A 26,857-nucleotide genomic window follows, 5' to 3' on the forward strand; every position below is an offset into this window, starting at 1 on the left:
GTGTTGGTCTGCTAGGGCTGCTAGAACAAAATCCCACAAAATGGGTGACTTAAAGAGCAGAAACGTATTTTATCTCACAGTTCTGGAGTTTAGGAGACCAAGGTCAAGGTGATGGCAAGTTTGATTTCTCCTGAGGCCTCTCTTCTTGGCTTAACCACCTTCTCACTGTGGTCTCGCGTGGACTTTTCTCTTTGTACATACATTACTGGAATCCCTTCTTATCAGGACACCAGTCCTACTGAATTAGAATCCTACCCTTATACCTTCATGTAACTTCAATCACTGTCTTAAAAGCCTTATCTCCAAATACAGTCACATTGGAATTAGGGCTTCAACATTTGTACCTGGGGGAGACATTTCAGTCCATAGCAGTCTCTATGGTTAGTTTTACAAACATATGACATACATGTGTCATATGTATATAAAACATATATGTGTATACACATACACACACACACACACATATACTCAGTATCCAGCATATGATAAAAAAAATTATGAGGTATGAAAATGTGACCAGTAATCAAACAGAGAAAAATACTGGGAGCCAACCCACAAAATTATCCATATATTGAAGCTAACAGGTAAAGACTTTAAATATTGTACCTATAATAAAGAAAATAGAAGAAACATGGAGAATATCAATGGAGAACTGGAATCTGTTTAGAAAACAATCATGTAGACATTCTAAAACTGAAAACTGTATCTAAAACTAAGAATGTGTTGGGTGGATTTAACCTACAGTGAACAGACTCGTGAATAGAAGGCAAGTCAATAAAAAATATCAAAGGTCCATGAGAACAGAGAACGGAAAGAGCAGAACAGTATAAGAAACGAGTAGAACACAGACAATCTAGCATATATGAAATTGAAGTTTCAGAAGGATAAGAGAGAGAAAATGAAGCAGAAACAATATATGAAGAGGTAATAGCTAAAAGAATTTCCCAAAACAAATGAAAGATACTAATTCTCAGATTCATGAAACTCAGTAATCACAAACAGGATAAATACAACACACTTAGGCACATCATAAGTCAAACTTTTGAAAACAAAAGATAATGAGGAAAAAAACAAAAGCAGCCTAAGAAAATGTACAAATTACTTATAAATGAGCAACAATAAGTGATGGCCCGATTACGGAAATCAGAATATAATAGAATGATATCTCTGAAGTGCTTAGAGAATTAAAACCTTCCAGCCCAGAATTCTATATCCAGGGAAAATGTCTACCAAAAATGTAGGTTTAATAAAGACATTTTTTGCAAAGAAATTATGGATTTTAATGTGATCGCTTACAGCCCTCAATGAATTAATGCATCTAAATAGTGAGCATTGACAGGTGCCAACATCATAAAAAGAAAGGCAATTAGACATTATGTGCCTCCTGATAAAAGGACACAATACTACTAATAGGCTTGCCAAATGAAACAGCTCTGAATGAAACCTCAGGACCCAGCTTTCCATCTGCAGGTAGCACAGCGGACAGAGGAGCGTATTATACCGTACTGTGATGATACCATCCACAAACTCCAGACTGTCAGAAACGATAGGTCAAATGTTTTCTCCAATAAATACATTCGAATGAAAAAAGAAAGGATGGACAGGAGGAAACCTATTATTTAAGTAACAAAAAAGGCATATTAAATATAACAAAAACCAGACAAAACTGAGGTTTTAGGAATGCACACTTGGATGAATAAAATTATTGAAAATGCAGAGATATGGTTAATATAGCAATCAGGATAATAGTTGATTTTAGGGGAGGGAAAGGGCTGTAATTGGAATGAGGCACATGGGGCATGAAAATGGCCAGAAAAAAATTCAATTTTTTGATCTGAATGTTGATTTATAAGGGTGTTCACCTTATAAAACTTCACTTTTTGTGCTGTTTTCTGTATTTTTTAATTCCTCAATGAAGAAAAAGAAAAATTAGTAAATAATTATGAGTCAAAAATAAATCACAATAGAAATATAATTTTCTCAACTAAATAAAGATGAAAACATGACATTCCAACATTCATCCCATGAATACTGCATGAGTATTTGGCCAGATCAGTGGTATATAAAATTTTCTGTTCACGTACCAATCCCCACAATAATTTTTTCATGAGTTATATCTTACATATATTAAAGCACACTTATATTGAGGAATAACTTAAAACCTCTGCCAGGATATCCATCATGATAAAGTGCTTGCTGCTCCAGGGTAACTCCAGGGACTAGAAAGTTCTTCAAGTCTTACTCTGTCTCCTGGTATTTTCTTGAGTGCTGGCTTAATGAGAATAGCCCTTCTTCCTCTTCATAGCTCTTTACTCATTTGAAGGTAGCTCTCAAGCCCCATTTTAGATCTTCTCCAGAGATAGCACCCCTCCCCCCCATAACTTTCACTATTTTTATAAGTACTTTTTATCAAAATAAACAGATACATAATTTTGAAGTCAAATAATATTACAAAACTTACTTTTTTTTAAAGCACAACAGTTCTTTTCTTTTCCTGTAACTCCTGGTATCTTTGAATTTTCAATTTTGGACATTCTCTGTTGACTTTCTGCTCTTGAAATCAGCTAACTTTCCCTGAATGGGAATCTTCGATCTAGTCTCTGGAGAGTATTTGCCTGGGAGTTGAGCCATGATTCTAAGAGCCAAATAGGGGAATAGAACTGTGGATCTCACAGATCTGTACACAGACTTGTGTTTAATCCCACCCCCAGGTCTCTGCCTGTGTGGGGAATGGGCAGTTTCCTGGCCATGTGTGCTCAAAGGGGAGCATAGTGGTATAACAGCCTCTTTATACGGGCTCTCAGCTCCTCCTGTTTTGAGCTCTACTCTTTTTTTTTTTTTTTTTAATGTTTTATTTATTTCTGAGAGAGAGAGAGAGAGAGAGACAGCGTGAGCAGGGGAGGGTCAGAGAGAGAGGGAGATACAAAATCTGAAACAGGCTCCAGGCTCTGAGCTAGCTGTCAGCACAGAGCCTGATGTGGGCCTCAAACCCACGAACCATGAGATCATGACCTGAGTCAAAGTCGGACGTGTAACCAACTGAGCCACCCAGGCGCCCCTCAGCTCTACTCTTAAACCTGGCTTCAGGGATACTTAGCACCTCTATTTCTATATGTAACCTCTCTATTTAAGTGTTGGCAATGAATTCATAACTTTAAAAATATTCAGCAATGTTCAGTAAGCCAAACAAAACATAGGAGGACTATATGCAACCTTTGCATTCTAGCTTTGAATGCTTAGATGACAAAAAGTCTGAGGGGAAACTCCTACTTTAATCTGTGGCCCCTTTGATTTAAAGAAAATATGGGACGAAGCCGAGCTCACTGTCTCTGCATGCCTCCATGCCAGTTGAACAGAAGATAATATGGGGAAACTGCCTTGCTATTATATGCCTTAATGAGAAGACAAGCCATCAGCACGTAATGCATGCCTGCTGTATACTTTGCAGGGCATACCAAATGCTGAGAGAACTAGTGGAGAGCAGTCCTGAGTGTGAGCCCAAAGCAAAGGCATCTTTTTCTTCTCCACTCTCCTGTTCAGAAAGACTGAAAATCACTGGCAGAACTCCAGTTCCAAACTCCAAAGAGCTGAAATGTACTTATTATATTCATAGTACTGATTTAAGAAATTGGCTAAGCAATTTGCCTAGGGCTTCCCAGTAGGCCAAGGAACTCATTTTCTAAAAACTTCTCTAAAAATTAGAGAAAGGAATAGAACTGGGAATTTTGCTGTTGTAAAAAAAAGGCCCATCAGAATGTTTTGCATTTCTGAAGTAAGTCGGAAGAGCATCTTTTTTATGTGGTCATTCTGAAGATCAAATAAACAGATCCGCAGTTATGTGTAGAGCCAGTGTGGTGTATTGGAAAAAGCATTAGGCTTAAAATCATACCTGGATTCAAGTCCAGTGCTGCCACTAACTGGCTGATTGAGTTACTTTACAGCAGTTGTCTGAGCGGTAGTTTCTTCTGTAAAAATCCTTCCCCTCCCATGAAATGATTTAACAGTCTTGGGAGCTTCCTGAAAACTTACGTGTTTCACATGTAAGACATTGTAAGATACTAGCTCCCTGGTAACGTAGGTATGGAAGAAATGAATTTGGCAACGTGTGGTGGAGGTGGGTGTCGCTGGAAAATCTTCATATTACTTTCTCCTTCCCTTTCCCCTAATTCTTGTTGGAAAGATCTTTTTGGGGTTTTCACAGATAGAGCTGCTTCCCTTGAGATATGCCTGTATGCTAAAACCTTACTATTTATGGAAAGAAGCATAATGTAATCGAGTTGGTAGGCCTGTGTTTAAACACCTGATCCATTTGTCTTCTAGATTAGGCTTTGGAAAAATTGTTTAATCTTGCCAAACTTATTCCTTCATCTGTAAAGGAAGAATATTAGCAGTATAAACAGTACAGCCATAGTAATAATGTCTACCTTCTTAGGGATATTGTTGAGGGCTATTCATAGCTACTCTACAGTGATACTTCTCATGAAGAAAGCTTTCTCCCTTTTAACTTTTCTCTGAGAAACTCCTTAGAATCCAAGACATTGTCTTCCCCTGGTGCCTTCGGGAATGGCCTTTTGAGTTGTTCTTGCATGAAGGTTGCTCTTGATTCATCAGTAAAGAGGGGGAAAGTTCTGTGACAGATTTTTCCCTGACTAGAGGGGAAAACAGCAGTTTCACTGCCCAGTTGCTGGAGCCACCCTCACGGCCAGCAGGCCAAGGAGGTAGAGTGGAAACGGCTGTACGTGCATTTTCACGGGCCTGCATATGTGATGCAGGCTCTTTGTCTCCTTCTTGTTCTAAACATGCATTCGCTCTCAGTGGGTTAGGCCTGGGCATTTACTTTTTCCTCCCTCGTAGCTAGAAGAACAACTGTTTTTAATTGGTCACAAGTAGTTGGTTTCAAACGTATGTGAAGTACAGACGATGAAAGAGGAACTACTGTAAGTGACTTTTGTGCAGTTAAGCCCTGCCGCCTGGGGAGCTCTTGGAGCTTTTCTGACAGCACTCTGTCCTCCTCGGACTTTCTTTAACCCGTTCGCGGTTAGGTGCCTCCCCAGGAGGCAGCCACTGCTCTCTGTATTGTCAGCACCCTGATTGTGCTTCTTATGGTTTGTTTGAAACTTAGAGACTCGAGGAGTGTTCACTCAGGCGTGTTGGAATTACTGAGGTTATTTGAACAACGCTTTTAGCTCTAGCAAGGAAAGGAGTAGTCCCTTGCCCCTCAGAGCAGTAACCTCTTAATTCTACCAGTGGCATAAGGAATTATAAATAGATTAATTGCCTCAACAGGTACCCACCAAACCTCATTTTGGTAATAATAGCTTTAACCCGCCCTCCCCCCCCAGGCTTGTTCCAGAGAAAATGATGAGGGGATTTACCTCAATATGTTCACTTACGGAGTATCTGAACATAAGACATTATGCAAAGCCCTATGGGTGACTGAAAGAATAAATGCTTTCTTGTCTGTAAAGAACTTCCAATCTGAGAAAGATGAGAAAAGGGTGTATGTGTGCACACACTTAATTTAAAAGTGGGTTCCAAAGCCCATAGAAAAGATCATGAAGGGAGGCTTGAAGAGATTTGGGGGATCAGAAAAGTTTTCATGGAATTAGCATTTCAGAGAATTGTGAAGCGTAAGGAGGAATTTAGCCCCTTTATTTCTCTGCTCTTACTATGGTAAAACTGCCATAAAAGAAACATCCAACACTGACAAAGGGAAGATGGAGAAACACTTGGATAATCCACACATTGGGTGATGGAGCCCACTAATGAAGATGAGGTTTTGTACAGCATACTTATATTCCACAGTCATATCTTTTCATTCATTTAGCAAATGTTTATTGACAACCTGCTCTATGCGGGCCCTGTTCTAGAGCGTTGGGCTATACAGCAAAGGAACAGAAGACCTCTGCCACCATGGAGCTTATACTCTACCGAGAGAAGCAAACGATAAACAGTACACACAGTAGGGGCACCTGGCTGGCTCAGTCAGAGGAATGTGCAACTCTTGGGATCGTGGGTTCAAGCCCCATGTTGAGTGTAGAGATTACTTAAATAAATAAACTTGAAAGAAATAGGCACAATAAATTATATTTTAAAAGTTAGAAGGGCTATGGAAAAAGAAAAGAGTGGAATCAGGGAGATAGGAAGTGGTATTAGGGGGGACCAGGGAAATGCAATTTTTTAAATGGGATGTTCAGTATAGACCTCTTTGAGAAGATCTCATTTGAGCAAAACTTCAAGGTGGTAAGGGAGTGAGCCATGTAGAAATCTGGGGGGAGAGCGTTTTAGGTAGAACCAGTGCAAAGTTCTGAAGTGAGACCGTGCCTGGTGGGTTTGAGAAACAACAAGGAAGTCAATGTGTTGAAGCAGAGTGAGGGCAGGCGGAATAGTAAGGGTTGATGTCACAGAGGTAAGTGGGGCATGGGGGTGTCCCTGGAGGCTGTCACTGTGGGTAAAGTGGGGTAGCCATTAGAGAATTGTGAGCAGAGGAGTGACACGATCCAGCTTATTTTAACGGCATCACTCTGGCTGTTGAGGATGGGTGGTGGGAGTGGGGCTGCCACAGATAGGCGTGAGGAGGACTGGTAGCGTCTCACCTGACACAGGTGAGCGGTGGTGGGGAGTCGGAGCCAAGAGAATAGAGGTTACAGTCTAGATGTATTTTGAAGGTAAATGCGTCAGGATTTCCTAATAGATTTGCCTGGGGGAGAGGAGAAGCAGGTAGCATTTATGATGTCTTTTAAACATCCAGGTAGAGTTAGATGTTGAACATTTTGGATATAGAGGTATGAAATTCTAGAGTTCGAGAGAATGTTCTGGACTAGAGATAAAATTTGAGTTTTGGTTATATGTAGGTAGTATTTAAAGCTGTCAAACAAGTGGGCATACCTAGTCAAGAAAAGGGGAGCAAAGACAGAGCCCTAAGCCATTCCAGTGTTAAGAAGTCAAGGAGAGGATAGGGTGCCTGGGTGGCTTAGTTGGTTAAGCATCGGACTTCAGCTCAGGTCATGATCTCACAGTTTGTGAGGTTGAGCCCTGCGTCAGGGTCTGTGCTGACAGCTCAGAGCCTAGAGCCTTCTTCAGATTCTATGTCTCCCCCTCTCTCTGACCCTCCCCTGCTCGCTCTCTCTCCCTCCCTCTCTCTGTCTCTCAAAAGTAAATAATAAACATATTTAAAAATGGGAAAAAATATTGAAAAAAAAAAAAAAGAAGAAGGCAGGGAGAGAAGCCAAAAAGGAAGCCAAGAAGGAGTGAGCAGTGAGGTAACAGGAAAACCAAGAGCCGGTGATCCTAGGAAGGCAGTGAAGCAGGGGAGGGGCACCTGTGTTGGATCTTGCTGATAGGTCAGATAAGTAGGATGAGGATTGGATGAAGCCTTTGGATTCTCTAGTGAGGATCACGAATCCCAAGTCTTCCTGCTTAGGGAAGGACTAGGTAATTACAGAGATTTGATTTCCATTATATCATCTGAATGATTACTTACCTGGTTTTTCAACTTCTCTCCCCTCCCCCTCAAATAGTACCACTCCTTTAAGTATTTGCTCATCATCTTGCCCTATCAGTACATTCTACAGGATTTTATTTAATATTCCAGCCCATAGCCCACCAGATAAGGTTCTCACATGAAATGCTAAAAGCTTTTCCTTTACGGTATTCTGTCAATTTTACCTGAGTATTGAGGGTTTTTTTTATACCACTCTTAACAATATTCTCAGGAGTCCTGGGTGGCTCCGTCGGTTGAGGGTCCAACTCTTGATTTTGGCTCAGGTCATCATCTCACACTTTATGAGTTTGAGCCCCATGTCAGGCTCTGCACTGGCAGTGCGGAGCCTGCTTGGGATTCTCTCTCCCTCTCTCTGACCCTCCCCACTTGTGCTGTCTCTGCCTCTCTCAAAATAAATAAAAACTTTTAAAAAACTAAAAACAAACAAAAACCCCACAATGTTTTCCTGGGACACCTGGCTGGTTCAGTCAGAAGAGCATGCAACTCTTGATCTCCAGGTTGTGAGTTCAAGCCTCATGATGGGTGTAGAGATTGCTGAAAAAAATAATAATAAGTTAAAACTTAAAATTTTTTTAAGTGTTTATTTTTGAGAGAGATAGAGACAGCGGGAGTGGGAGAGGGGCAGAGAGAGAGGGAGACACTGAATCCAAAGCAGGATCCAGGCTCTGAGCTGTCAGCAAAGAGCCCCATGCAGGGTTTGAACTCACAAACCATGAGATCATTACCTTAGCTGAAGTCAGACGATTAACCGATTCTTGCTGTCCTCTCTCTGCCCTTCCCCTGCCTGTGCTTTCTCTCTCTCTCTCTCTCTCTCTCTCCCCCTCTCCCTCTCCCTCTCCCTCTCCGTCTCTCTCTAAATAAATAAATAAATAAACAAACTTTAAAAAGTTTTTTTAAACAAACAATATTCTCCACTAATTTCAATTTAATCATTTGTTAGGTCCTTTTTTTTTTTTTTTTTTTAAACATTTTATTTACTTTTGAGAGATAGAGAGACAGTACAAGTGGACAAGGGGCAGAGAAAGAGGGAGACACAGATTCTGAAGCAGACCCCCAGGCTCTGAGCTGTCAGCACAGAGCCTGACACAGGGCTCTGACCCACAAATGGTGAGATCATGACCTGAGCCAAAGTCAGATGCTTAACCAACTGAGCCACCCAGGCATCCTAGTTAAATCTTTCTTGTATGTCTAATCCTGTTATTACTATGTTGGATATGTCAGCATAAATCTTGGAAGGTCAAGGATATTTACTGTCTTTGTGGGGGTCATTACTGTATTGCTAGGAAATGCAAATTTATCTCCTGCCATCTTAATTTCTTGTCTTCCATCAGCCCTTCCAGTCATCTGGTCCCTATTCCTGGTCCTTCACTACCACTTTCACATTCCACCTTCCCTAATCTCAGTGTTACCCACCATTTCTCCTTCTCATTCTCACAAAGGTGTTTGTCCTACCCATTAATTAATGGAAGGGGGGAAAATCCAAAAACTCTGACAGGAAAATTAATACTGGCATTTTATCCAGGTTGATTTGGGATTTATTCCATTACAAAATACTTAAGTGTCCTGTTCTATAACAACCAAGTGCCATTGAAGACCTCTTCCCAACATGATTGATAAATTGCTATTAGACTAAAGCATCAAGAAATCCTGGCCAGGTTGCTTTTACCTTTTGAGTTAAAAGCATAGTCATTCTTAGAGGATTTTGTTGAACCAAATAAAATTGACAAACAGAAGTAACTGAAGTTGGCAAGAAATGGGAATGGGGTCCTGACCCTTGAAAGTCCTAAGGGAACAAGTCTCTGGCTGAATGTTGTGGGAGTAGGAGCATAGGTAAGGAAGGGGGAATGAGGGCCTATACACTTAGCCCCTTGTCTCCTCTGGAGGGACACTTGGCCTTGGCATTTTAGAAAGGTCTTTATCAGGGTTCTGAATAAGGTGTTTTCTCTGAGTCCCTTGTGTTTCCTAGGATCCTGCTAAGGTAGTCAGTTACCGATACTGGAATCTTATGAAAGGCCCATTCCTTTTCTTTTCTAAACTCTTGCAATAAAATAGGTAAAAGGATTTATAACCTTCTTTGCCCTCTCCCCTCCCCCCAGCATCCCTTCTGAACCAAAGGAAAGATGGAGGTATAGGAAGTTTGGCCTTAACTTTAAAAACAAACACCCTACAAAGTGATGCCAACACATTTGGTTGGGCCAGCCAGGGCAGATGGCCCAGCGCAATGATCTTTGGTTTGTACAGAAGTGTATAAACAAATGACAGCTCAGAACTGAGTATGGTGGTTTTTCCCAGTATGTGCTTTTACATTGGTACCCATTGTTCGTGATTAGGTCTTGACTTAGCTCATGGAGTGAGGTTGAGCCTCACCAGGCCTATAACCACAGTTTTAGAAATGATCATCAAGGGAAATTCTGTAGATTATTTAGTTCTTAGGAAAAAAAATTCCCTGCCTGAATCCTGCCAACTTGGTCCTGCTATTGATGGGCACAGTCCGGCTAGGTAATGGAGAGGGGAGATTCCAGGTTTTTACTGATAGCATCGTTACCTTAGCTGTTTCAGAATGAAGAAATCTGATTTATACAAATCTCCAGAACTGCTAAAAATTTACTGTCTAAAAATCATTGTATCTAAACTATACAGTAGCAGCTATATTCAGTCATTTTGAAATCTGGAAAACAAGAGAGGGGCTGTTGAGAACCTCCCTGAAGTCCATTCATTTTTCTGATTCTGTGTACACAGCCTCAAATACCTTAAACAAATGGCAGCGATAATTCTTCCTGTATCTGTTTTTACTACCAGTCTCTTGGCTCTATGGATTTCCTCTTTGTCAGAGTTCCTAGGTATCAGTTTGGGTGGGAGAAGGAGAAAAGATCTGTATTAAAATTGCTGATGCGCCTGGGTGGCTCAGTTGGTTAAGCATCTGACTCTTGGTTCCAGCTCAGGTCATGATCTTAACAGCTTTGTGAATTCGACCCGCATGTCTGAACTTGGAGCCTACTTGGGATTCTCTATCTCCCTCTCTCTCTGCTCCTCCCCTACTTGCGATTTTTCTGTTTCTCTCAGAATAAATAAATAAACTTTAACAAGTTGCTGCCAAGAAGAGAAATCAGATGAGGTCACATATCATGGAAGAATAATAGAAAGTTTTCCATGGTCTCAGTTTACAGAAGTTGATACCCCTTCACTTATTCCTCAGGTCCAAAAGTTATTGTAATTGTATTCCAAATAGCATTTAACAGATAAAAATCAGTAGTTGATTCTTTAAGACATGAGACCCTCTATCTGTCCTCCTTTGGTAGTATTCTAGAAATCCCCTCTCCTGAAACACTGTCCATTCAAGTGCTTACTAAGCATATACTTTTTGGTTCAGGCATCGCACCCCCAGTGCTAGGTACGCAAGAGAGCCAGTCCTGCTCTCGTGAACTGTTCAGTGTTGGCAGTGTGATGAAATGTCCTATGGTGATACTATGGAGCTTGCACTCCGGATACCATTGGATAGAGTCTGCCCCTTCCCCTTTTTTAAATTGACAGCTTAAAAAGAAAACCAACCCATATGATAACTGCCAGAAAGATTTAGAAATCTTTTATGAGCTTCAGACTCCATCTCTATTCAAACCCTTTCATCTCTTAAACGCCACTGTTACAGTGGAAAGGATATTGAGTATTATAGCCAAACAGGCTCTGGTTCATATCCTGACTCTGCCATTTACTAGCTGTAGGACTTGGGATGAAATCATTCACATTCTCTGAGTCACTTAAACTACTTTTCTTGGAGGCAGTAGGATTAAATAAGAGATCGGTACTAGGTTTAATCCAAAGCTTCTTTGCTAACTGACTACCTCAGCACAAGTATGGGTAGGAATAGGATGTTGGAAATGTGGAATTCAGAAGAGAACCATGAATGGGAATGCTGCTTTTTGAATCAACCTTATATTAAAAAACAAAACAAAACAAAAAAACAAGGGAAATCCTTGGAGGCTGGTAAGATCCCTATATTGAGACCATGGTTTTAGATTCCCATGGATCTCTTGTCCTTAATTCTCTCAAGTTGATTTTTATTTTGATTAGGCTCAAGTTACCTTTCCCTCCTCCCATTCCACTCTGGGAATCCAGTATACTTGGGCTGCCCAAGGGTTCCCATCATGGCAGCCTACTTTGGTGCATAACCTTTCTGATCCGTGAAAACATGTCTGTTTCTATCGTCTAGTCACTCTCCTTTATGGTTTATTAGCAAAGCCGATGTTGGGTTGAGAGATGGATAGCTTTAAGTGTATTCTCCATCTTGGAGAATTCAAATATTAATACTGTCAACTATGGTGGAAAAATTAGGCAAGGGACGTTTTTGTCACTGGCCAAGTAGAGGAAGTATCCAGTGCTAGTTAAGTTGGCACTACCGAGGAGCAGATCAGTATAGTGTGAAAACTCTTGCTGTCATAAAAAAAGATGTGTATGTACATGGCAATAATGAGGGGTATCTTCAATGAGTCAAAAGTTGTGTCAGGAGGCCAAAAGCAGAAGAAGACACTTTCTCCACAACTGGATTATTTCTGGAGAAGGGATGTTTGTTGTTCCTAGTCATTGTCGCTCTAGGACACCTAGATGAGAAATATCTGGAATGAATGTTTAAACAAGGTGGAGTTGGGAGGGGGGTGGAGGTATGTGAAGCCGAGACTGCCTGCTGATACTTCGTGCCCTAGTAGTGCCAAGCTCCTGGTAGAGGCTGCGATGGTATTCATTGCTTAGATAAATGGTGTCTGACTGCATCACATTTTGCCAGCTGGCCAGGGACACAGGTTGGTCTGACACATGCTGAGCTGTTGATGGTTGCTCAGAAGCAACCTTGTTCAGAACATGAGTGTATATGTTCTGTGTGTGATGCCCTTACCAGTGAAGTCAAACCTGTGAGATTATTCAAGTGTTTAAATGATGACATCTTCATCTGTGTTATCATAAGTTCCAGGCCTCTGGCGCTTTTCTCAGTCATTGAAGAAGAAGCCTACAGGATGGTCCTTAAAATATAGCTTCTTATTCGTGGCCTCTTGATTTTTAATCCATACAGTCATGCTTTTAAGACACTTGCTCTAATTCAGATTCTTAGTACTTGGGCTCTCCCTATTAAGGAAGTGGCCCAAACCTCCTTTCTTTTCCCTAGCTCTCCCCATTGTCAGGGTAATAAAAGGATTTTTTCCATTATTTTCCCTGTGGTCTTTGTATGTTTGTTTTGTTTGCTACCTTCATCATAGAAATTGAGGGCAAATGGATGCGAGATTTTTCTGTGCATTTAAGTAATTATATGCTTTTGGATCTGCATGTCCCTGGCTCAGCTGCCTAACTGTTCCCAAGTAGTTCAGTCTCATTTTGCTCATGACTGGCCTTTTCTAAGGTAACACTTGGGTTCTATCTTGGGGATCAAAAACTTGAGAAATGTTTTAAGTGGCTGTGGCTTCATTGACAATGGGATTGCAGGGGGTGGGCGTGGGCAATGCTTACAGGCTAAATAAAGGCTCTTGGTAAGAGCACATATGCTGAGAGAATATTTCATCTTCCCTCGTTCCATAGCAACTTTATCTGTAAGATTAAGCATTCTGCTGGTGGCATAGTTAATAAAAAATCTTGGCTCCGGTTCAGAACTGCTTGTCTGCCAATACTGGAACCTCTTTACTTTGCTCCATTTCATCATTTGATTTTTGTTTCCTTCTGTCTTCCCAGGTGGCATTGGTAGGGTGGTCAACGGAGCCTTCATGGTGCTGAAAGGGCATCGGTCTATTGTTAACCAGGTCCGATTTAACCCTCACACCTACATGATCTGCTCTTCTGGTGTAGAAAAGATTATCAAGGTGAGGTGCCTTCCCCTTCTAACCGTTTTAGACAAATTATTACAATTCATAATTGGAAGAAACTAGAACAATAGGTATAGGACCTCATACCTAAACCTGCTAAAGGTCCATCAAAATTCTCAATTATTTGGGGGCACCTGGCTGGCTCAGTCAGTAGAGCTTGCGACTTTTGATCTTGGGATTGTGAGTTCAAGCCCCACATTGAACACAGAGATTACTTTTAAAACTTCTCAATTATTTTCACATGCTATAAAATATTGATAAATTGATATTAAAAAGAGTCGTTTAAAACCCACCTTTCAGGACCTCTTTTAAAAATAGTCACCAGGCTTTGAAACTAGATGCTGTTTGTATGCCACTATGTTACTAATAGCCTTTGATCTGGAGTCTGAGGAGTTCTGCTTTCCAAACCTCATCTGGAAGCCACCATCCCCTCAGTTACCCGGGTGCACTATGCATTAATTGCGGCGATAATATGGCACAGACATAACTAAGTGACTGCCAGAACTGTAGCTAATTTGCCTCAGAACATGTCAAAAACCACTGCATGTGGTTGTGATTGAGGCTAAACATTTGCATTAATTGCACATCGACTGAATGAACTGAACCTGGCAAGGAATGTATTCAGAACCTGCAACCAAGAGACCAAGCCTGGCCTGTGTCCACAGAAGAACATCACTCACATTCCAGTGGCTCGTAACCCTTTTCCACATCTGAGAAAATGAAGGTTTGGGGCAAAGGATGAATTCTTGAAGACTCAGTGATAACTTGATTTTTTAAGTAAGGATAGATGTTAATCCCCCTAAAAGATAAAACTCCTAATTTTTTATCCTAAAATGACATTGAAAACCAGTTTTCATTTTCTTTCTTCCTTTCCTCCTTCTTTCCTTTCTTCTTTCCTCCCTCCCTCCCTCCCTCTCTTTCTCCCTTTCCTTTCCTTTTTCTTTTTCTTTAACTGTTCAGAGTTAAACCAAGTTGTCTTCTCTGAGCAAGGAAAGTGTCAGAAATGTAATGTTGGATTATGGGTCAGTATTTCTATTTGCCCTCAATCCAACTTCCCTTATTTAAGTTTTGTTGGTCCTGTGTGTCAGGGCTGACTTCCATGATTGCAAACGTTTTCCCACAGACCTGGAGCAGGACTTCTGGATCATTTTTACTGACTTATTCTTTTTATAAATGATGAGCTTTAAATTATAAACTACCCATCTGAGGTTAATTACACAGCTGAATAGCGGTAAAGTGAGGATAGTTTCTTTCCTGTTTCTTGTTCTTCCCAGTGCCCTGTCACACTCCCATGCTGGTGTGAAGGCAGCGCGCAGCCAGAGGCCCCTGCGGGAGGTGCTCATCTCAGGAGTCCTTCACTGGGCAGTTGTGGAGTTGGCCCTGGCCCCTTGAATTGCTTTCTCTTCTTTCTCCTTTAGCCTATGACTAATGGGTTGGCACAGTAGCCTGTCCCCTCTCGGCCTGGTGACGTCATTCTCTTTCTCAGAGCTCAGCTTGGACATCTCCTTTAGAAGAGAGATTCCCGTTTGGCTGTGGGCTCTGAGATGCCTCTGTACTTAGTCTCCCCAATTATTGTTTAGTCAACCGGAGGCCTTACCCTAAAGGTCATAGTTTGGAAACTAGCCAAGTTCTCAGAGGAGAAAGAGAAGAAAATGTTTTCTCTGGGAGGTTATCCAGACTTAACTATGGAACTCACTGCTTCCAGGTTCCCATGGGCTCTGAATGCTGCCCCACCAGGAGGCCTGTTTAGCCATTTGAAACCTTAAGTCAATACAACTGGTGCCCTTGAACAGTTCTTTGAGTCTGTTTCCCATCTGTCAAGTAAGGATGCTAACAGTGACTTGTCATCCAGGAGTACCTTGTAAATTACCTGTGCCTGACAATTTCTGACTATTTTAATAAGTGTCACTTTCCTGCTTGCTATTTTTGAAAGGACCAATGGCTCAAAGAGTATAATGTTTTAACAGCCTGAGATCTTTTTTCTATCTACTTCATTTCACCTTCTCCCTTGTCTTTTACTGCTGCCTTTCTAACCCAGAGTAGAATCCCTGTTGTCAGGGCCAGCTGCTTCTCACCCACAACAGGTTCTAGCCCCCTGAATGTCCACACTGAGCAAATGAGGGGGTTTGTTTTGTATTTAAACATGGAGGGGAAAGATAGGGCAAATGCTGACATGTTTCCCCCTCAAAGTCTAGTATTCATTTATTCATCCATGATATGTATGATATTTATGATATACCTGTGTAATGCCATTTGTGCTAGGGCCTATGCAGAACATGAAGGCAAAAAGAGGTAGTGCAGTTCCCACAGGAATTGATGACCCAGTAGGAGAGAGAAGAAATAAAGATAATAAAAAATGCAATGGCTACATAAGAGATATAAACAAAATGCTCTGGGGGAAGGGGAGATTTTTCCTGTCTGGTAATCTCAGGCAGGTAATATTTGAACTAGACTTTGAAGAATAAAGAGTGTAGATGGAAGGGGAAGAATGAGATACCAGGAACATTCTAAGTGGAAGGAATGGGTAGTTAATAATTTCATTGAATCCATAAATATTTATTGATCACCTACTGTGTTCCAGGCATTATACTGAGAAATAATGCTCAGAAGCAGTGAAGTGTAGGACCTGTTCAGAAAATGATTAAGTTTGGCCAAAATGAAGAGCACAAGAAGGGAGATCTAAGATATAAGGCAGGAAGGTGAGCAAGAGGTAGGCCCAGAAGGTCTTGGACGCCAGATTAGAGAGTGTGGAGAACTCTTGAAATGCAATTTAGGTCTCTATCTGTGTAGATTTTCATGGTAGATGGACAGATTTCTTCCTTTTTTTTTTTTTTTAAATGTTTATTATTTATTTTTAAGAGAGAAAGAGAGCACAAGCAGGGGAGAGGGAGACACAGAATCGGAAGCAAGCTCCAGGCTCTGAGCTGTCAGCACAGAGCCTGACACGGGGCTTGAACCCATGAACCACGAAATCATGATCTGAGCCGAAGTCGGACGCTTAAGCAACTGAGCCACCCGGGCACGCCTGACAGAGTTCTTAATTTAGTTGAATTGCACGAAGAGAAGAAGGCTTAGAGCTGCTGCATCCAGCCTGTCATGGTCACCTGTGTAGATCAGAACATTTGCTACTTAATTGCTTTCCATTTTGATGATGTTTGAGAATTGAACTGCATCTTTTCCTTCAGCAGCCTTTTTTTTTTTTTAGTTTTTTTTTTTTGTGTTTTTTTAGGTTTTATTTTGAGAGAGAGAATGGAGAGGGGAGGGGCAGAGAGAGAGGGAGAGAGAATCCCAAGTTGGCTCCACATTGTCAGCACAGAGCCTGACGTGGGGCTCGAACTCATGAATCATGAGCTAAACTTTTCACTGGGCTTGGAGAGAAGCCTGCTCATCCCTCCTTTTCTCATGAACCTTGCCCCAAGAGGAGGCATGGCTAACCAGCCATATTTAACATATCAGCAACAGGAAGTTGTGTTTTTGTTGCTTTACTTCTGGGTTGTTGACTTTCAGTGTAAAGAAATAAGCACTTGCACAAATATTCCAAACTGACATTTTAAGGATGAGGACTGAGATAATAATGACGGTCAGTCCTTCTGATGTTCCAGAGTCTCTTTGAGGATGCGCCTAAGACTTTCTAGGCAAGGCATCCACCTGCCCGGTGAAAGAGAGCACGCCACGCTTTGTTGTGCTTTGGTATAGGTTACGTCACTTCATCATTCTCATTTCTACAGATGAAACAAGAGGCTTTCAAAGTGAAGCCACTTGCCCAGGACCATGTGAAGCCGTGGAGCCAGGGCTCCTACCTGTTCTGCCGGCCCCAGCAGCTCTGTGCTACAAGTCCCTTGAGGACTGAACACTGGCTGTCTGGCATGAGGGTTTTGTTTTGCTCTGAATCCTAGGATTAGATAAGACCCATCTAATTCACTGTGTAGGTCAGGGGGCTGAGCTCTATCCAAAGTCAACCAGCCAACTAGGAGTTGAGTAGGAACCCACACTCATGTCTCCTGTCTCCTGATCCAATGTTTTGTTCCATTACTCCAAGCTTCAGGAATGAAAGTCTACCTCATTCTAATACATTCCAGAGCCCAAATAAAAGCTGACTTTCAGTGTTAATGATTTTCATTCCTGAAGGAAGAAATGGGCTGGGTAATAGATTAGAACCTAGAAGCTGGTTTATTGGATAGTTGGACTAGAACCCCACATTTAATATTTAGTCCTTCTATTAACAAATTCTGTGTTTCTGTGAAGCACGTGTAAGGGCTTGGCCTTTGGGACCCCTCCAGTTTCCTTTCTAAGCCACCAAACTTTTCCCTGGACATTGTTCTGCAGAGATAGTCATTCGTAGCTTGAGCCTGTTGTTGAAGGCCACGTCTGAATGTTTCCCAAACTTTGGGTCTTACAAAGAATTTGAGAATCTCTTCAGACAAATCCTTTATTTTCTGCTACTTTTTTTTTAAGGTTTTTTTTTTTTTTTTTTTGTGGGGGAGAGCGTGCCTGCATGGCTCAGTCGGTTGAGCTTCTGACTTCAGCTCAAGTCATAATCTCACAGTTCGTGAGTTTGAGCCCCACTTCAGGCTCACTGCTGTCAGCCTGGAGCCTGCTTTGAATCCTCTGTCTCCCTCCCCCTGCCCCTCCTCAACTTGTACTCTCTCAAAAGTAAATATTTTTTTCTATGTCTGTGTTTGAGAGGGAGAGTGGGCGTGAAGCAGAGAGGGAGGGAGAGAGAGAATCCTGAGTAGGCTCCACCCTGTCAGCAACAGAGCCCGATGTGGGACTCAGACTCATGAACCATGAGATCATGACCCGAGCCAAGATCAAGAGTCAGATGCTTCACAGACTGAGCCACCTAGGTGCCCCCCCCTCCACTAGTTACTTTCTACTGTATTCTGCTGTTTCTTAAATGTTGGTGTCCCCCTTGTTAAAAATGCAGAGCCCCGGTACCTACTGGTGACTTAGTGAATCAGAATCTCTAAGGGCAGGGCTCAGGGGTCAACACTGTTACGATTCTTCAGGTGACTCTTGTGCTCTCTGGAGTGTGAGAACTGCTGCCTTAAACCTCCCCTGGGTCAGATCATGACGATGGAGATGAGAGAACACCTGAGGAGTTGTGGGCAGGGAACAAAGTCAAAAGAGGAATAAGTCTAAATTAGGAATTGGTAAAAAGAGCTAATCTAGGTTTTTCCAGCCCCTTTTCAACTGGGGAATCCTTCAAAGAGATGCTACCTCCCAGAAGTTGCAAGTAAAGCATGGGAAGGGTTGGGCCTCAGGAAAGTGCTCATAAGGAGGTGAATTTGTCCTTGGATAGCTTTGGGGAAGCAAAGGCATTGTCTTGATCCAGGTTAGAGAATGAAGAGCCCTGTTTTCTGGGTTGGGAGCCTAAAGATAGACACCAGCCTGTCAGGCAAGAAAATCGCCTGGAATTTCATCTGAGTTGCCATGGCTACCGGCTGATGTAACTGAGCTTCTGTGCACGGCTCCATGGACCAGTCTGGCAGTCAGGTGAAGCTATGTGTTCTCATTTGCAGTGACAGCTTAATTACCTTGAACTGGATTTTTGCATAACTTATTCCACTTGTAAAGTTGGGCCTCCGCAGTCAGGCCGACCTGAGTTTGAGTCCTACCTAGCTCTGCCTAGTTCCTTTGGCTGTCAGCCCGTATCTCTGGTGACAGAGTGGAGGAGTGTTAAGGGATGGGGCCGCGGATTTGGGGTGTGTGTCCTACCTATTCCTGTAGCTAACAGAAGAGTTGGGGAGCAGGCCAGCAGCAACCTGGTTAAGAGAACCCAGTTTCCTGGGTAACTGATGCCTACATGTCCAAGAGGGAACTGCAGTGTAGGCAGTTGGCTATTCTTATCAAGTTCCATAAGCAATTCCCATTAGTTAAAAATAGAAATGTTGCAGTTGGGGAGAAGTGGAGTTATAGGCTGAAATACTAACTACCACAGAGGACTCGCTGCTGGGTCTGTTTTCACTGTGGAAAAGTGGTACCTCTCTGTGCGCAGCTTCAGTCTTCTGAGAGTTTTGAACACTTTGGCCAGTCTTCAAGTCATCCCCTATCCTTCAAGATTATGAAGGGGGTTACTGTAATTTCCAAGCTGCCAGCCGAGGAAGCTAAAGGAGAGGAGTCGCTGTAGGGGTGTGATGTGTGACTATGCTGGGCCTAGAGACAGGACTTCGGTTTCCTGACACGAGGCTGATGCTGTGTCCTAGACAATGCTTTTTCCAGCATCTGACTCTAGAAGCCTCGGCTTTCGTGCATGGCCCACAGAATCCAGTCCGATAAAGAATACATTTTTAAAGCTGGTTAGCAAGTCCTGGCTAAATGACAGGGGAGGGTCTGGAGGAACTCTGCCTCAGTGTTCTTTATCACTGCCAGCTTTAGAGTACTTGACAATCAGGCCTCCTTGGTTTTGTTTTTGCCTTCTGTGCAGATCTGGAGCCCATACAAGCAGCCAGGGTGTACAGGAGACCTCGACGGTCGGATTGAGGATGATTCCCGCTGCCTCTACACCCACGAGGAGTACATCAGCCTTGTGCTGAACAGTGGGAGTGGCCTGTCACATGACTATGCCAACCAGTCTGTGCAGGAAGACCCCCGGATGATGGCCTTCTTTGACTCCTTGGTGCGCCGTGAGATTGAGGGCTGGAGCTCTGACTCCGACAGCGACCTCAGTGAGAGCACTATCCTCCAGCTGCATGCGGGGGTCAGCGAGCGCTCGGGCTACACTGACTCAGAGTCCTCGGCCTCGCTGCCCCGCTCCCCTCCACCCACAGTGGACGAGAATGCCGACAGCGCCTTCCATCTGGGGCCCCTGAGGGTCACCACCACCAACGCCGTGGCGTCACCTCCACTGCCGCCCACATGCGAGGATGCAGCTTCTCGCCAGCAGCGCCTGTCTGCCCTGCGGCGCTACCAGGACAAACGCCTCCTGGCCCTCTCCAACGAGTCTGACTCGGAAGAGAACGCCTGCGAGGTTGAACTGGACACAGATCTCTTCCCCCGGCCACGGTCCCCCAGCCCCGAGGACGAGTCTAGCAGCTCCAGCAGCTCCAGCAGCTCTGAGGACGAGGAGGAGCTGAACGAGCGCCGAGCCTCCACGCGGCAGCGGAATGCCATGCGGCGCCGACAGAAGCCACCCCGGGAAGAGAGGCCTGCTCCTGCCAGCAAGCCCGCCAACACCTACATTGGCGAAGACAACTATGATTACCCCCAGATCAAAGTGGATGACCTCTCCTCCTCCCCGACGTCCTCCCCTGAGCGGGGCACATCCACCCTGGAGATTCAGCCGAGCCGGGCCTCGCCAACCTCTGACATAGAGTCAGTTGAGCGAAAAATTTATAAAGCTTACAAGTGGCTCCGCTACTCCTATATCTCCTACTCAAATAACAAAGACGGAGAGAGCTCCCTCGTGGCTGGGGAGGCAGACGAAGGGAGAGCTGGAACCAGCCACAAGGACAGCCCAGCCCCTTCTTCCAGTAAGGAAGCCTGTCTAAACATGACCATAGCCCAGAGGAACCAGGACCTGCCCCCTGAAGGTCGCAGCAAGGACGCTTTTAAAGAAGGGACTTCTGCGAGAAATCCCAGCAATGGCCCAGGCCATGAGCACAGCAGCCACCCTTGGGCAGAGGCGCCAGAGGACCCCTCACAGGACACTAACAATGGTAGCTCTGTAGAACATGCTTTCGAAACCAAGAAGCTCAATGGAAAGGCCCTGAGCAAGGCCCTAAGCAGCCGGGCTGAGGAGCCGCCCTCTCCTCCTGTCCCCAAGGCATCTGGCTCCACTCTCAGCAGTGGGTCTGGCAGCTGTCCCAGGACCCAGTCTGATGACAGTGAGGAGAGGAGCCTCGAAACCATCTGTGCCAACCACAACAATGGACGCTTACACCCCCGCCCCCCTCATCCCCACAACAATGGGCAGAACTTCGGGGAGCTGGAGGCAGTGACCTGCTCTTCCCCAGGACATTCGGACACTGACCACGATAACCTGTCCCTGACAGGGACACTCCTACACAAAGATTGTTGTGGGTCTGAAATGGCCTGTGAGACCCCCAGTGCTGGAACGAGAGAGGACCTCACTGACCCCCCAGACACAGACAGCAGCAGGGCTGTTCATGGCCCTAGTGGCCTCAAAAGGCACCGAGTCGAATTGGAAGATACAGATTCAGAGAATTCTTCCTCAGAGAAGAAATTAAAAACATGATAAATACAAAGGGAAAACAAAAAGCTATGAAAAGTAGCTTTACAAAGAAAATTTTTAATCCTGTTTAGTGAACACAGAGGAAAGGAAAAAAAGTATTAAAGGCACATAAAACCAGGGCCTGAAATTTTGTGTCTGATGCTGCTCCCTTCTATTCAATAATGGGTCTGAATGTTTAGTTGGCCACTGGCTTGTGCTACGTAAGGAGAGGGGGAAAATGTCCAAGTGACTCCTTTCTAGTAAGACTTGAGCATCGCGTACCTGTGCGTTTTGTTAAAGTAAATCCTTGTTGAGACATTTGACTTGTTCTTGTGTGTGTTCACCGGCACGTGTGAGCTCATTGTCTCAGAGGCTTTTTTTTTGGTTCTCCATCAGGAAGGATCTATGGATCTGTATCTTTTGCCGTCTCACCTTGTTTACATGCTGTCGGTGTTCTGGTCTTAATGGTGAGTGCCTGCTGAATCCGGCTGCCCTGGCAGTGAGTTGTGGGTTTATGCTGAAGAATGACGGGGAGGGTGGAAACAGGCCTTCCACGCTGGAAGGAAAACATGGTTCCTTTGTGAAGGAAACCTTCCATGTTTTGTCTCAGTAGCACTTCTTCATTGAGCATTTAAATGGACATACTAAAAACGTTTTTAATGCTGATAAGAGGTTAGCACTGGAGATCAGATCCCAGAGAACGTAGCCCCCTGATCGATTTCACCCTCAGCAGGTTGAGCCGTGCTGCGCCACACTCTGGGAGGCCGGAACATAGACCTGGTTGTGGGGGGCGGCTGTAACCAGGTAGGTGCTCCTTCCTAGAGGAGCTCTAGAGGCCATTGGGCTCTTCCTTGGCCCCCTGTGATGACAGGAGGTGGGAGGGAAGACAACTCTCTAGAGCTTGGTGCTCAGACTATTTAAGCCAATGTCGTAGGTATGTTAATGAAGTGTAGTGAAGAGCAGGGTGTGGTGCTATATTCTTTTAATTCAACCCAAAATGATTGGTCAGAACTGAAGGAAAGTGGCATCTTCCTCTGGGCTAGCAATTAGCAGAGGCTGTGGTGTTCTGACTAGAACTCAGAGAGCAATAGGCATCTCTAAACCACAGCTTCCTGATGAGGTGGTGTGTTAGGGAGGCAGAGACGAGTCTCTGGTTTAAGGCTCCTGGCTCCCGGAAGAGACTTCATATCACCAAGTGGGGGAAAGGCCGAGAAATCTTCAGCATCACAGTAGTCCTTACAGTCACTTGGTTATAGCTGCACAAGGCAGGAAGACCTGGGAATGACCAGATACCCCGTCAGCACAGATGTCATGAAAAGGCAGAAGAGTGGCAAGAAATGAGGAGGAGAGTGAAAGAAAGCACACTAACTTGAAAGGGGTGCCAATGTGAGAAACCGCTTGGGGCACAGCCAGCATTGGCATAGAGAGGACTGAGTTTGTGACTTATCCAGCGCTCCTTTTAGAAGGGGCCCGTCCTACTGGGACTGGGACCTTGTGGAGGATGGAGACTGGGATGAATTTAGGCACTAGGGGAAGAGGGATGATTTATAAAAGGAAGGTTGTTGATCTAAGCCAAAAGGAGACATCATCTGGCTAAGCTTTGTGGAAGGAAAGACATGCCTGGTGTGTGTGATGTGACTTGGGTATGAAAACACTGTCTTAGGAGGAGGAGATGAAGGAGTGTGAGTAGCAGTGGGGGTGCTTACAATCTAACAACTGTAATCTCACGGGGGGGGGGGAGGGGGGAAGTGATTCTGTAACTATTAGAATTACTTTGGATTTGTAATCAAAATGGTTCTATGATTTGTCTTTGACTATTCACAGATAATTGTAAATTCTGGTTTTTATAAGCCCAAGTCATTTTACATTTGCTTTTCCAAAATTTATTAAATTGGAATTTTTTAATCCTTTATATACAAAAAAAAAAAAGATATCATCACTCAGTGTGTGTTTCTCTTCCCCTTCTTAGTCAGCCTCCCTAGTCTTTTTGTTTTATTGTATCAGTAGCTAGCCTCTTCCGATTTCTCTTAGGACAATCCACTTTTCCTAGAGGAAAAGAAGTTAAGCCCCCGTTGGGAAATAGCCACTTGATGGTTCTTATTTCTAAATGCAGAACTGGTCTTTTCATGTTAAAAGCCTTAATCTCATTTGGGTTCTCCAAAGAGAAGTCAAAATTCATTCTGGATCAATTTTAGTGTTCACGAGAGATGGTTTTTAGCAAGGATGCCTTCTATCCTTGGGAGAGACTCTGTCTGCCTAGCACCCCAGATTCCACTTGCCAAGAGGTAAGCCCACAGGATACTCACTGGAACAGGCTGAGAAATGCTTATTCCCGTAGCCACTACACTCTCATTTACAGAAATCTCATGTCTTCGGATCGTGGGCCTGGAAACGTGGCAGGAACCACTTCCAGAGCCCCTTTGCCAAATTCTTTGTGAACTGAGGCCTCAACTTTGGAGGCACATTTGATCCCCAAAGTCTTCCATGATGGTATTTTTACTAGCAGGACAGATGGCACTGATTAGATTAAGAGCTATTTGAAAGTGCCTCTTGTTGTTGTTGTTGTTTTTTCTGCATCCTGTACATAAATTTTTTAAGTGGCTGGTCCAGAGAGGTAAAACCGTTTATTCCCACTTTATTTTCCACCTGGTTTTATAAGTAATTCCTGTGTCTCTAGGACAGCAGTAAATGAGTTAAATGAGTAGTTGGCTTGGGGCAAAAGAAGGCTGCAACTGTGCTTGATTTACTAGGCCAGGAATCCTTGTTTGTCAAGGTGCCTTCCTCTGCTGAAGCCTCACCTCCTCCCAAGCCCCTCCTCTTGTGACTCCCAGCAGCGCTAGCTCCTCTCTTGTGTATATGCAAATAAACCTATTACTCACTTCTCACGGCTTCCTCTTCTCTTCCAGGGAAGACTTGGTTGCTTAGACACCCCTGATCCTTCATTTCTTTGCTGTTTTAATTCTCGCCTAGTTAAAACTCGATTCAAAGCCACTCTGAAGACTAGAAGAAAAACTGATATTCTACATCCATGCCAATGGTCATTGCGACTTCTAGGTGTAGGACAAAGGTCACATCTGGACAATAAGATGTAGGATAGAAGGAGGTATCTACTTGGTCTCCTTTACCAGGCTTACATGGACTCAGAATAGTGAGATCCTGGAGTTGACCTTTTTATTAGCTGGAACGGAGGGAGTGACACAGTGAAGTGACATTATAAACAGTCCCAAAAGAAAGTTTTTGATGTTTCCAAATATCAAGTTGCTTTTCCTGCCCTGTTCCAGGCATGCTTTGCAAGCATTTTCCTTAAAAAAAAAAAAAAAAAAAGGGGGAAAAAAGTCCTCCCATATCTTGTCCATAAAGCTGCCTTTTTTAGTTAACTGAAAAATTCTTGCCACCCAAGACTCTTGTGAGGAAAACAGACCCTTCCAAGGGAAGGCCATCCACCTCTATGGACGTAAGCAAGGCGATGGGCCAGGGTTGAAATACTGAAGTGAAGGAAGGCTCTGTGAGTCTAGACAGGCCTACAGCAGCAGGATAATGGCTCTGGACGACTGTGTGGCTCAGGTGGGATATTTCTGTCTATGTGCTCATTTGTGCTTGAGTGCTCATCCCAGAATGAAAGGACATGAATTCAAGTGGCTTGGAAGTAATTTTGAGTTTTTTCACATGGAACAGAAGAAAACTAAAAAATCTGAACCATGTGCAGACTAATTGCAATTCACTGTTAGTGCAGAGGTGGTAAGATGGCTCTCAGAACAGAGGCTCAGAGGGGTGCCTGGGTGGCTCAGTTGGTTAAGCACCTGACTTCAGCTCAAGTCATGATCTGGTGGTTCATGAGTTCAAGCCCCACGTTGGGCTCTGTGCCGACAGCTCGAAGCCTGGAGCCTGCTTCAGATTCTGTGTTTCCCTCTCTCTCTGCCTCTCCCCTGCTCACGCTCTGTCTCTCTCTCTCTCTCTCTCTCTCTCTCTCTCAAAAATAAATAAACATTAAAAAGATTTTTTAAAAAAAGAACGGAGGCTCAGGGACAAAGATAAACTTCACTGGGGCCAGCACTAACATGGCCAGGGACAAGAAGGAGGGACTGCTCCACTCCACCCCCTCAACAGGGTTACCTTGAGCTGGACAGAAGGGTCCTGCGGGGCTTGTTGACAGGACAGTCCCACTGTAAGGAAATGGGATATCTGGGATTTCAAATTACTGAAGTTGGGAAATGAGCTCCTTTCTGGAACCCAAAGCCACGAGTTAGTGGAATATTAGCTAATGGAATATTCCAGTTGAAGTGTAGAATGCTAGCTTACAAGTCTCTATCTGGCTTTGTTAGTACCCCCACCAAAGCTGGAGAAAGGCGATAAACCACTAAGAAATCTGGGTGCCAAGTCATGATCCTTTGGCATGAGTGACATTTTTGTGGTCTAGGGAAGCTGCGAGGGAAGAAACGAAATGCTAGGTGAGTTCGGCAGGTTTCCAGACCCACAGAGCTAGTGCTGAACACGTCATGGGCTGACCTCTAAAACACTTGGTTATCAAGATTCTCCAGAATCCCCAAGTAAAATGCTTAATTTCTAATGGGAGTCCAGGGGTGCCCAGCTGGCTCAGTTGGTGGAGTGTGTGGCTTTTCATTTTGGGGTCATCAGTATGGGCCCCATGTAGGGCAAAAGATTACTTAAAAATAAAATCTCAAAAATAAATAAGAATATAATGGAAGTCCATAAACATGCAGGATTGGTTTGGGAGAAATGCAATGAACACCAACACACCTAAGCTTGCACCCAAGCCAGAGGACTGTGTGGCTACCGGAGGTCACAGAGGTTTTGTAGGGTAGCAAACAGCTCCTTGACTATTCCTAGACTGGTTAGTGATAGTGTTTGAGGCCTACCCCTACCACCATTTCTTACTGTCTTTTCATGTCGATGTTTTCTAACATTTCTAGTCTCTCTAAGACCCTACCTTAAATTATTAAGGCTTATTTCTTTTCCTCCTAAGAAAGATCCGTGAATGGGCTGGAAATGGCATTGAACTAGCAAACAAAGTGGACTCTAATACTAGTTCTTCAGTGGAGTAGCTGCATGAGGCTTGGGCGAGTCACTCAACTCTTGGGAACTGTGAAATAGAGATCCGTCTCAACTCTAAAATTGGATTCTCTCAATTCCATGGGCCCTCTAGGTCCCATTCTGTGGAGTTCTCCTTCCTGAGGCAGCCCTATGGTGTCTACTGGAACCAGTCGGTGAACCAGGCTCTTTGGCAAGTGTACTACTGCTCAGAGCCTGAAGCTCCTTATCTGTAAAATGGGGAGAGTGGCTATTTCAGCACATTGTTAGAGGATTAAATGAGCATATATA

At 43.7% G+C, this 26,857-nt stretch overlaps 1 protein-coding gene across 3 annotated transcripts in view; it reads left to right on the forward strand.

Annotated features, from left to right (window-relative positions):
* Positions 1–21,835, forward strand: part of DCAF5 (DDB1 and CUL4 associated factor 5) — a 103,276-nt gene extending 81,441 nt beyond the window's left edge. For all 3 annotated transcript variants that reach the window (XM_039240697.1, XM_039240698.1, XM_039240699.1), the window contains exons 8-9: positions 13,214–13,341; positions 19,772–21,835. In XM_039240697.1, coding sequence (XP_039096628.1) covers positions 13,214–13,341; positions 19,772–21,541 — 1,898 coding nt within the window. In that variant the 3' untranslated portion in view covers positions 21,542–21,835. The remainder of the gene's footprint in view (positions 1–13,213; positions 13,342–19,771) is intronic.
* The last annotated feature ends 5,022 nt before the right edge of the window (positions 21,836–26,857 follow it).

Source organism: Hyaena hyaena, unplaced genomic scaffold, assembly GCF_003009895.1.
Source record: "Hyaena hyaena isolate Hyena2069 unplaced genomic scaffold, ASM300989v1 scaffold_179, whole genome shotgun sequence".
NCBI classification, from domain to species: Eukaryota; Metazoa; Chordata; class Mammalia; order Carnivora; family Hyaenidae; genus Hyaena; species Hyaena hyaena.